The sequence below is a fragment of the Limulus polyphemus genome, unplaced genomic scaffold (assembly GCF_000517525.1).
Source record: "Limulus polyphemus unplaced genomic scaffold, Limulus_polyphemus-2.1.2 Scaffold1390, whole genome shotgun sequence".
In the NCBI taxonomy this organism is placed as follows: Eukaryota; Metazoa; Arthropoda; class Merostomata; order Xiphosura; family Limulidae; genus Limulus; species Limulus polyphemus.
The window spans coordinates 5,101-18,163 of record NW_013667000.1 but is presented as its reverse complement, the minus strand read 5'-3'; the positions used below and the strand labels follow the sequence as shown (position 1 = coordinate 18,163).

Genomic DNA, 13,063 nt, shown 5'->3' with positions numbered 1-13,063 from the left:
CAAACAGTCTTCTACTTTGGTGGTCAGAGTACAGATAACACTTTGTGTAGTTTTGTGCTTAACTAAAACAAACAGTCTTCTACTTTGGTGGTCAGAGCACAGATAACACTTTGTGTAGTTTTGTGCTTAACTACAAACAAACAGTCTTCTACTTTGGTGGTTTGAGCACAGATCACACTTTGTGTAGTGTTGTGCTTAACTAAAAACAAACAGTCTTCTACTTTGGTGGTCAGAGTACAGATACCACTTTGTGTAGTTTTGTGCTTAACTGCAAGCAAACAGTCTTCTACTTTTGCAAGCCAACATTTGAGGAAGATACTTTTGCACGAATCAGGAAACAAAATGTTCATAAACTTTAGAATATAATATAACCTTTCTGTTTCTACTTACCTCTTTATATTCCTAAGTTGGGTATTGGCTTTTTGTCCTCCGGTGGATCAGCGGTAAGGTTATGAACATAAAATGATAAAATCCAGGTTCGATTTCCCGCAGTGGACAGAATACAGATAGTCTATTGTGTAGCTAAAACATTTGAATTTTTTAGTTCCCATACGCATACCATAAATATAATAACTATTACCCTTTTTTATTCATTCCCATACGAATATCATAAATATAATAACTATTACCCTTTTTTATCCATTCCCATACGCATACCATAAATATAATAACTATTGCCCTTTTTATTCATTCCCATACGAATACCATAAATATAATAACTATTACCCTTTTTATTCAAGGTATTCGTATGGGAAATAAATATAATAACTATTGCCCTTTTTTATTCGTTCCCATACGCATATCATAAATATAATAAATATTACGCTTTTTTATCCTTTTATTTACCTTTTCTTTCGCAATCAAATTAAACACAAAAGCAGTTGTTCATGGAAATCAATTCGTCTTAATCGAAACAATGCCAAACATTTTTAGATTATGAAAGTACTCATTTTTACTGTTATAAACAATTCTAGTGAAAATCAATCTAAAATCTAGAATTGAAATAATGTCCTATTTATTTATTAAGAAAACGAACGGCTGTACTCTACTCTGTTTTTCAACTTTATCAAAGAATCGTATACACCTTTAACAAAGCACTTTATTCTTTAAATGAAACAAATAATGATGTGCGGAATTTCTTTCGTAAGTTTACAAGTACTATAAACGTTTTTACATGTACTATCACGTTTTAGAACAGCAATGGATTACGTAGATGAACTATGTAGATTCAGTAAACTCTGTTTAAAGGAATATAGAAAAAACCTATAGAGCTGTCATGATTTAGCGAAAGTGCTACAAAACCAAAAGAAAGTAGTTTTATAATCCAGATGTTGAATAATAATGCTTCACCAGAGCGACAAAAACGAAGGAACAGTAGACATAGGGACAGCTGTTAAGGCTTAAGTCTATTATCAGTATGTTTTGATCAAAGCAAGCTAACTATTTAGGTCAGAATTAAAAATCAATCTTAGTAAAATATGTAGTAAAATTTTATATATCGGTTTAGCTAAGAGCACGCAATGTGAATAAGCCGAAACGTATAATGATTGTAATGCACTGATTCATTAGTTGAGTACCCTCGCCGTTATCGACATTTTCGGCCGTAATACCAATAATATCTCATGATGTTAGCCAGCTTGAATATATATATATATATATATATAATTGAATATATATATATATATGTGTATATATATATATATATATATTCTGATTGGCTCCATACAATAGTATCTGACATGTGCAGAATGAGTTATTTATTATATTTTCCTAAGGTATCAAATTGTGGAAATAAAATAAGACTGGTGAGTCTGTAATGAATGAAATTGTTCTATGTAATATGTCAAATGTGACCAACTGTAACAAAGGTAAAAATAAACAACAAGTTTTACGATATTATAAAAGAAAACGTTTTCAAGTATTTGAGTAAGATCGACTGCTTATATTGATAACAATGCCCACAGGTTGTGTTAAATGAATACGTCTCGCTCGAGCACAACAAACACACTACAATAAAGTTGCTCTTGATTATTCTGCCTAAAAATTACAATAGTGTAAAATACTTGCTTGGAAAAAAAGATAAGGGAAACGTCGTGGGATACGTTAAAAAGCATTGTTTTCACGAGCTATAAATCTGCCCAGATAATGCGAGACAAGTTAAGAAGCATTGTTTTTCACAAGCTATACATCTGCCCAGATAATGCGAGACAAGTTAAAAAGCATTGTTTTCACAAGCTATAAATCTGCCCAGATAATCCTAGACAAGTTAAACAGAATTGTTTTCACAAGCTATAATCTGAGATAATCCGAAACAAGTTAAACAGAATTGTTTTCACAAGCTATAATCCGAGATAATCCGAAACAAGTTAAAAAGCATTGTTTTCACAAGCTATAATCCAAGATAATCCGAAACAAGTTAAACAGCATTGTTTTCACGAGCTATAATCCAAGATAATCCGAAACAAGTTAAACAGCATTGTTTTCACAAGCTATAATCCAAGATAATCCGAAACAAGTTAACAGGCTTTGCGTGATTCCTTTTTTATTGTTATTTCCTAAGTCTATAATATTAAAGTAAACTGAATAGTGGGCATGGTAGAGAGAGATCTATGAAACTGCAAACCTTTGCACTGTACAATTAAAGGAATAGTGAAATATAATTAACTTAGTGTGTTTTTCATGCATAAATCAATTATCTATTTGCATACCCTTTCATTTTGTCTCAGTTAAAAATTCACTGTATTTTTCTATATGACCATAATCGCAAAGATGTCAGTACCTTATTTATTACATGCACATTTGTTTTCGCAGAAATTGCTTCAATAATTTTTCTTGTATTTAACCTCACCAAAACTTGTCATTTGGTAAAAAAGGGAACGAACTGTTCTTCACCAACTTACCGCATTTTTCTTTACCAAAAAGATTCAACGTGTAAATAACATATCACTTTTATAATACAAGAATACTCAAAGAAGTTAATAAATATGATTATTTTTAGCTCAGTTTTTAATCATTTTCTTACGCACCACACACATACACTAATATTATGCATATATATATATATATCTTATTTTCATTGCACAAACTCTGGTGCTAATATATAAACAATTTACACACACACACACTTATATTCTAATATTATGCATATATATATATATATCTTCTTTTCATTGCACAAACTCTGGTGCTAATATATAAACAATTTACACACACACACACACACTTATATTCTAATATTATGCATGTATATATGTATATTTTATTTTCATTACACCAACTCTGGTGTCAATATATAAACAATTTGCACACACACACTTATATTCTAATATTATGCATATATATGTATATTTTATTTTCATTGCACGAACTCTGGTGCCAACATATAAACACTTTATTTTCATCATTTAAACTCAAATTTCATTTGTCTAGAAAGGATCGTTTCAAAGAACCACTCGTCAGACTCAAATAACATACACTAGTTTATCCCTAGACTGATTCTTTAAGTTTTGAACCTAGAAATATATGTTTGCATATTGAGTTGTGTGGGAAAATATTGTGAACCCAAGCGTTTTGTTTACGAACCCTATAAAGATTTATACCCGTAAAGAATGAGGAAAGATAGTTTGGAGAGACTATTCTTGTTATTTTGGTGTGCAGTTTGGAAAGCACAGTTACGATACCACTGAAAATGGTAATGTCAAAGCTTATTTTAACGGGTTCACCATAATATCTGATAAGAAGGGTAAAAAAGTTGTTATCAAGCGGATATCAGCATGTTGTCACACAGTGAATCCACGAAAACATTATTTCGGTTTGAGAACAGTTTAGCCCAGAAATGTTGTCAAGTTACATTTCCTCCCCGAAGTTATAAACAAAGCTGCTCATTCCCCGCCTCCTGGTTTTATAGCCATTATAAATAAGCGGCCCTTGGCCAAAAAAAAAAAAAAAAAAAACTGATGTGAGGCATGAAATATGAAAGTTGTAAAATTTGTTTATTTTATGAAAAGTGAATGGCCGAATTCTTGCAACAATGAATAACGACGACTAGGCGACCTTGTTGTCTTATACAACTTAACTAACTGGGGCTTTGTCAATGATTATTGTCTGCGATGTTAGCTGCTAGGTCTTTTGTTGTTCTGTCATTGAATAGCTGCATAACTCGGCACAGTAGTCTATGTCACACTGTCCGTGCTCTGATAAGGTTGAGAGATGGATGTTTGCTTCAGATATCACGCCTACTAGACTTAAAAAAACAAAAAAACAATTCAACAAATCGCCGGCCTGCTACCGAAAAACAAAACACAGAGAAACAAACAAACGAGTAAGACACAAAGAAGAAAAACAAACAAACAATTGAATTCCTCATTCCGTTAATATATAATGATTCCTGTTGGACACGAATAGTTTTATATTTCTTGAGAATTTTGAATTCTTATTGATCATCTCTGTTAGATAAGGTAAAAAGTGAGATCAGAGCACCAGTTTGACGTTCAATTCCAACAGTTCGGTAACGAAAGATCAAGTATAGTAGACATATTTAATTTTACGACTGGAAAAATTTGTTTAGTGATTATTTCACTAAGTGATCAATTAATTCAGAAACAAACGGTAAATTTAGACTGAGAAAGAAGAGGGCAGCCAAATAAAAACAACAATTTATATGCATTGTTTGTTTGTTTGTTTTTAATTATGCACAAAGCTACACAAGAGCTATCTGTGCTCTGCCCACCACGGGTATCGAAACCCGGATTCTAGCGTTGTAAGTCCGCAGGCATGCCGCTGTGCCACTGGGGGGCGTTTATATGCACTTGATTATTAAACGTTATTTGTTCTTTTTATTTATTGGATAAATAGGGTTCGGAATATACCGGCGTAGCCTTGAACTGGGCATCATTACACAGTGTCTAATTAGCTGCTTACTTAATTCTATTGGTTTTCTCGAAGTATTGTTGTGTTTTAAAACAGTAAGTAAAACAAACAAGTTTGATGCTTTTACTTTCTCGAAAAAAAATCATTGAATTATCATCCATCTTAAGAAGAAAAAAAAACGTTGCTAATACGCTGATTTCAAGGCATTAAAACACTGGTTTTGTTACAAAAAATGTAAAAATAAATTCATTATTTTATGTTTGTAAGTTGAGTTTATTTCGAAACTCTAAAGTGCTGATGCCTTTTTTTTTCTTTTTGCTAGCAATTAAAAAATCGCTGAGACTGCGAATGCCAGGTGTAAAAAAGAGTGAACAGTCCACTTCAATGATGAGTCCTGAAAACGAGGCTGTTGCTATGGAAATGTTCCCACAAAGTGTCGGCACTGACCAATCAAAGGATACATTAGAGAGAAGGAGAAGTTTGGACATTAGTAAACGAATTGGTGCTTTACCCGTAAGACGTGATAGTGACTCTTTATCACTGACCGGAACTGGTTCCGTGACCCCTCTGACATCATTAGAAGCTGTCCAGAAAATGCACGAGGCTTTAAAGGCTTCTCCATTTGCGGCAGGTGAGTAGAAAACTAAAGGCATATAAACACAGGTTACATGTAGTTGATCTCTAAAATCACTTAGTCTTTGTTGTTGTTTTTATTGCAAAGGAAATGTTCATTTCCTTAACAAATTGCTCATGCACGTAGACAAAAATAACAAGGCTCAAACCATTCGAAGGTGAAATATTTGGTTACTTTCGATAGATTTTACACGGACCAGACAAAAATAACATTTCGTAAACTTTTTGTATTATAAAACTCGTTTGTTGCTGCTGCAATAAGCAAAGGGGGGTACTGTATAAAAATAATTAAAAAAATACAAGTCAAAATACATTTCCATCACAATAAGCCTGTATAAGCTCGTAATTTTTATGTCGTCTAAACCAGAAACATATTTTGAAACATTTCGTGTTCAAACTAAAAGAAATGAATGGAACATAAGATTTAAAGAGAGAACATTGAATGAAAAATTTGGTTGATTTTTAAAATAAGCATAATACTTACCAATAAATGAAATATTACATATTTAGTTCATCTTTTGTATTTGTAACATTACACTTCAGCGAATTCAAACTAGCAGTGATATGATTAAAGTGCCCAGTGGTCACTCCTACAATAAAGGATATCAGTTTTATGGTTCAAACTACTTTTCACAACCACTAATCACCTGACCGGTGAAGTATGATGATTTTATTGTGCAGTTGTTTCTATACATCTTCAGTGCTCATTGGTTACTTCTCTAATGAAATATACAGCTCTTGCGGTTCAAACTAGAGGCCCCGACTGCAATGCCCATTGGTCAAGTCACCGGTGACGTCGTATACAACGTTCATGGCTCAAAATCCTCTTTACGTCTGCAGTGCTTAGTGGTCATCTCTTCGGTACAGTATACAGCTTTTTTTTACTCAAAGTGTTCTTCAGTGCCCATTGGTCACTTCTCCACTGTAAGATACAGCTGTTTGTTCTTCTGTGCCCATTGGTCACTTCTACAGTGAAGTGTAAGGTTTCATTGGTTCAAATTCCTTTTCACAACGACAATTCCCATTGGTCACTTCTACACTGTAAAATACAGTTGTTGTGGTCTAAACGCCTTTTGTTGAAGGGTTGCGATCACGTTTTATCTTGGTGTGTTTAGATACGAAGTATACTACTTAAATAGAAGCAAGGAACAGACTAAAACCTACAGCTAAAACGAACCCTGCACCTTGTTAAACTGAGGCTCATTAACGTTAGTGTATTCTATAATAGCAGCTGGAAGAAGGGTCGAAAAAATCAGTGTTCATTCACATCCATGATGTTAAATGTTTTTTCATATCTTATACGTTTCCGTTCACTCAACGTCCAGGCGATGTAGCATACGCTTGATGAACGTACACTCAAATACGAATATATTTGAAATTAGAAAATTGCGCAATGGAGGTGAACAGATAGAAAAACCTCACATTTATTAGTTGTTCAATTATTTGTTCAAACTTGGTTATCTAAATTTAACTACAGAAACTTAGAAACTAAAGCAGTACCTCTAGTCTTGTCCCACAGCACATCACTAGTTGATGGCCAATTATTTAAAGGTTGTGAGAGTGTCAATGAGAGACACTTAACTAAAGTTATTTTATATTCCACTGGTCGTAAATAAACAGTCATGGGATATATATATATGTGTGTGTGTGTGTGTAATAGATTAAAATAATCGCTGATTTGTTTACGTAATTTAAGGACTAGCCCAGTAGAGGGATTGTGGATTTCGTTAATTAAATGTTTGCATGGTGATCTCAGCAATAAGCTTCAAGGTTTATGACACTAGAATTCAGGGTTCGATTCTCGCTGCAAACACGGATCAAACGGCCAGTTGTGGAGCTTTGGGCTAAAACACCACCGGCATTAAAGTTTGATCAAAATGCACCACAGTAAAATTACTTTCTTATAAAAAGGAATGAAAAAAACATCTTTCATACATCGGAACTGTGTTCTCGCTGCAGTGGTCCACAGTTCATTGAAATTTCAAGATGACTACAACCATTCGCTTTTTTTTTATAGAAGAACGTTTCTTTGTGAAATGTGAATTTTGAATTAAAAAAAGGCTTCGGTGGATGTCTTTATTGTACCTTCTATAGGTTTATGATACAGAGATTAGATATTGTATTGTCTACAGGTTTATGCAGTACAATATCTAACCTATGTGTCATAAACCTGTAGACAATACAATATCCAACCTATGTGTCATAAACCTGTAGACTGTACAATATCTAACCTATGTGTCATAAACCTGTAGACAATACGCTATCTAACCTATGTTTCATAAACCTGTAAATAGTACAATATCTAGCCTCTGTATAATAAACCTGTAGACAGTACAATATCTAATCTATGCATCATAAACCTGTAGACACTACGATATCTAGCCTCTGTATCATAAACCTGTATATAGTACAATATCTAACCTCTGTATCATAAACCTGTAGACAGTACAATATATAACCTATGTGGAAACAATAATATTTTCGAGATATAGGTTATAGTCATTCTTTAACCAAAGGCCACCATTAATCCGTGCAAGCCTAATGAAATGACAAGTACGAAATCACATAGAATTCGTCTTTAAAAATCCATAAAGAAATATACTGAGTTATGGAAAAAGAACAAGAGACAGCTGTTTTTGCTTAATGGAGTCGTATTTTAAACTTTAAAGTTACAACAAGAGGAGTGAAAAGTCTTATTTTAGGTAAAATGACCAAAACATTTCGAATAAAGAAAAGTGTAGTAACTTATTAAAACACAATTTCTCCCAAAGAAGTTAACGTGGCAAATGGAAAATGTTGCTGAACTAACTAAGTGTTTTGGCATTCAGATGTTTGAGAACCATAATGTTTAACAAGTAACAGAGAAACATCTCTCAAGTGAGTATTTCTCAATATGAAAACGTGCACATAATCTGCTTTTTAACTTCTGTGTCATAAAACTGTAGACACTACGATATCTGACCTATATGTCATAAACCTGTAGACAGTACAATATCTAACCTATGTGTCATAAACCTGTAGAGATATTTTCACAATAACAAGACTTTATAAAACATATAGCTATTTTCACAATAACAAGACTTTATAAAACATATAGCTATTTTCACAATAACAAGACTTTATAAAACATATAGCTATTTTCACAATAACATTTCTGCAAAGGTCTTGCTTTTTGTAAGTAAAATTTGGTCTTTGAAATGGTTGTCATTGAATACATAATTCTTTTCACAATAACAAGACTTTTAGCTATATGTTTTATAAAGTCTTGTTATTGTGAAAATAACTATATATTTTATAAAATCAGAAAAGTTGTTTCCTTCTGTACAACCTTCTCTAATAACTAAAATAAGTTCGTTACTTTCGAAAACCTATGTTTAACTTTAAGAGGATATTAGTTGGTAATTCTAACATAAGACGTGTTCTCTTGAATATGGAAGTAATGTTTTGTATGTTTATATATATATATCTTACACTTAAGACAAATGCTACCCATTTTCTATGTTAAGTTAAATTGCGTTAGTTTTTAAAATAAGTAGTATTAAAGCTTTCTGCTCTAAAATACTGAATAATCCGAAAAAATAACATTTTGAATTATGATTATCCATTACGTTCAGAGAATAATATTTTATAATGGTATTTATCGACTTTCGTTTTGTGATGAAAACCTTAAAATCTAACACTAACAATAATGATTGCAAAGTTTGATGGTATAGTAGATGGAAAGAATTTGCTTTGTAGATTCCAGTTTATCGTTTCATTTAATATTCCTATCCTTTCCACCTCGAAAAGAGTTCTTTGTTTTATGACGTCACAACCATTTTAACTACCGGTAGGTGTTCGAATAATAGAATAAATTATGGAAAAAAAAGTCTTTTATTTCTCCTCTAAAACGCATCAACTTGATTATGTAAGCGATTTGACTAGTTTGAAAAAATGTTTTAAGACCTTTCAGATATAGTTTCCAGAGCCATCTTTTTCACATTTAAAGTTTAACATGTTTATTGACCTATACATTTTCTCTTTAACATATTCACGTGAAACCACGTGTACGTATTACGTGTTAAAGTATTTTATTTTATAAATTTTTTACCTACCTATACTTTTCGAAAAGTTTTAAACATCATTCAAATATTGACGGAAACCCAACGCGTGACCTATTATAACATGAAAGGATGTTAAAAAAAAATGCGTTTGTAAGAAGAAGGCTATTTCTTGGTATCGTTAGCTGAAAAAAAAATACGAAGATAAATCACTATTTGTAGCAATTTTTTGGTACTATTTGGACTTACAAATAGAAACTATCACTCGTCTGTTTGAAACGATGAAACGAATTCAGAGTTTTCCGAAAGATAAACTTTGATTAGAATTTTCCCAATCACTTTAAAACTAAGACGTGTTGTTAAAAAAAAAAAAACTTCCTGATACTGGAGTATTTTTTGGAGAGGTCCATTAATAAGTTACATTGTTTTGAACTGTTTAAGCAGAAGGACTTTCACGCTTAAGTGAATATGTCTCTAATAATAAGAGGCTGAAAAAGATCCGTCAATGAAGGTGCCCGCTCTAATTTCTACACGATTATCGTGAAACGAAGCCTAGTGGCTACTAAGTAAACCTTACGAGTAATTAGACTTATTCAATATTACATTTTCAAAATGAACCCAGCATCGTAATTATTTGCTAGTTGCTAGCCAAGCTCCTATTTGTTAGTATCATTATCAACCAGCTTGAAGTTTTACAACCTAGAAACTTAGGGTTTTATTTATAAGATGCTTAGCTTGCAAATGCATTTTGAATTTGCTGAATTTGGGCAATTGCATTGGTGGTTTGAATTTTTCCTTTTTCCTCTCAAGAAACCCAACTTATCAGTTATCCATTAAGACCCTGTAAATATTGAAAGGTAAGGGACAAGAATTGCTATAATTGTTTATTGCATGAATTCGTAGCTTGTTGGCTTCATGTCTCTGTGTCATGCAACCATATTATTTAGTAATTGCATGGGTTGACATGGTTGGATCACTTGCTAAGCACAAAGACATCAAGTGCATGACATGCTTCCTCTATTTGACGACTGTCAAGCACAAATCCTTGCTTTCCTTGTAGTACTTTTTTTTATTTTCATAATTGTTAAAAGCAACGAAACTTATCTTAAGAAGGAATAGTTTAACGTTTATGAAATACAAACAAGATGAAAAGAAGACAAAACTTTAAATCGTGATAACAGGCACGGTCGGGTATCGTTCAGCTTGTGAGTCTATCCTATTTAAAGCATATAAAAAATGTGCCTTAATTCTCTTGCGAATAATTTGTCGTTCTAATGCTTATTGAATGTTAGAAATATTGTAAGTTATTGATGTTGACACGCGTATTCGTAGTTCGTGTAGTTTATGTGTATTACAGTATCTTACTTAATGTTAGTGTGTTAAAAAGTTGCATCTTGAATAAGTAATTTTCGTTGTATCTACAGCTGCTCACGGACTACACGTTTTTTTTAAACGTTTATAAATGTATATTAGTTATATAATATGAAGTAACTGTCACAATATTTATTTTCTTTGCTCTGCCTCGTTTTATTCGGTTATCAAAGAAACTGAAAGAACCATACTAGGGATGGTATAATACAAGTTACTGCAATATAAAAGAATATACACGTTATGAGAAGAGTATGAAATTTAACCCTTTATCATCTCCATCCATATATTTACACCAATTACGGTAATGGAAAAAACACCCTTCCATGGATGATAAAGGGTTACTTATTGTAACAAAGCATAGAATGGTATGGAAGGGCGTATATGATAATACACATTATTAGACTGTTTGATATCAAACGCTACTTTAAAATTTATTGAACACGTCTGACCGGACAACCAATTTTGGATTTTACGCTTCAATCAACGATTAATATCAGTACTTAGACTATAATCTAGCGAGGCACAACTCAAACACCACTAATTGAAAACCTGGCGAGGTATGACTCAAACACCCCTAAATGCAAACCTGGCGAGGCATGACTCAAACACCACTAATTGAAAACCTGGCGAGGTATGACTCAAACACCCCTAAATGCAAACCTGGCGAGGCATGACTCAAACACCACTAACTGAAAACCTGGCGAGGCATGACTCAAACACCACTAATTAAAAACCTAGCATAGCATGACTCAAACACCACCAATTGAAAACCTAGCGAGGCATGACTCAAACACCACTGATTGAAAACCTAGCGAGGCATGACTCAAACACCACTGATTGAAAACCTAACGAGGTATGACTCAAACACCACTAATTGAAAACCTGGCGAGGCATGACTCAAACACCATTGATTGAAAACCTAGCGAGTTATGACTCAAACACCACTAATTGAAAACCTAGCGAGGAATGACTCAAACATCACACTTTTACCACCTCTTTTATTAAGCGTCTGTCTTATCGCTGATTTGCGATTTTTGGAATTGTTTCTGCAAGTCATTTGAGCGAAATAGTTAAATCTTTTCAAAATAAATTTCAAAGAGAGGAATTAGAAGCAGTGATTAACAGGAGAGAGACTAAAAACTTTGCTTTTCTAAACTTAATAAGAAATTTAGTTTTATGTTGATGGATTAAGCATTCATTTCAAAATAAAAAGCATATTTTTACAAAGTCTTGTGTGAAAGGCAGTTACACTCTTATAGTTTTAGAGCATTGTAAAAGTTAGTCTGTTTATTTTGTTGCACTTTTGAAATATTCTTCTCCATGTTACCTCAGTTAATTTTAATGAGCAGTACTGATTTTTATGTTTCCTCATGGTCCGCCAGAGGGCTCCACTTCCGAACGTATACAATATTATTACCTATGAACAATCCATGAGCAGATGTAGATAAATTTTTTTGATTGTATTTCAGCTCTACTGCTAGTGTTAGTATGTGTTGTATGTGTGATTTCATGTCTTGTTGTCCAGTGGGTCAGGTCCAGTTTGCCGGCCGCCATACTGACCCTCAGCGTCGACGAGCTCTCACGATCGACATTGGCCAAGGTAAGTAATCCTTTTTTTTTATTCTTAAAGGTGGATTGATTTCATAAGTTTTTATTTATGTCTTTCTATTTGTTAAAGTTCCATTTACATACTGACCCTGTCGTGATATCTATTTTTAAGCTTATAATTTAACTATTGTAGAATAAGGTGGGTAGTGAATTCTCGTTCACAAAAAAAAGTAATAATTTTCATAATTTGACGAATAATTTCTGAGAATTATTTTTAATGTTAGTTTGAATTAAACAGAATTATATATACATTTGATAAATACAATGATCGCTGACCACAAAAGTGATTTTATCTTATACCTGTTAACATTTAAATTTCAAGTTTTAATTAACGTTTGAACCATTTTTTCATGCGTTTTATTTACACATTTCTCTCAACATGGACAGGTGGTTAGGGTGCTCGGCTCGCAATCTGAGAGTCACGGGTTCGAATCCCCGTCCCACCAAACATGGTTGCCCCTTTCAGCCGTTGGGGCGTTATAATGTGACGGTCAATCCCACTATTAGTTGGTAAAAGAGTAGCCCAAGAATTGGCGGTGGGT

At 33.0% G+C, this 13,063-nt stretch overlaps 1 protein-coding gene across 1 annotated transcript in view; it reads left to right on the top strand.

Moving 5' to 3' along the window:
* Positions 1 to 12,513, top strand: part of LOC111086749 (potassium voltage-gated channel subfamily H member 2-like) — a gene marked incomplete at its 3' end in the record, with an annotated part of 160,717 nt that extends 148,204 nt beyond the window's left edge. The window contains exons 5-6 of the mRNA XM_022390853.1: positions 5,192 to 5,500; positions 12,439 to 12,513. Of these exons, the coding sequence (XP_022246561.1) occupies positions 5,192 to 5,500; positions 12,439 to 12,513 (384 nt within the window). The remainder of the gene's footprint in view (positions 1 to 5,191; positions 5,501 to 12,438) is intronic.
* Between the last annotated feature and the right edge of the window lie 550 nt (positions 12,514 to 13,063).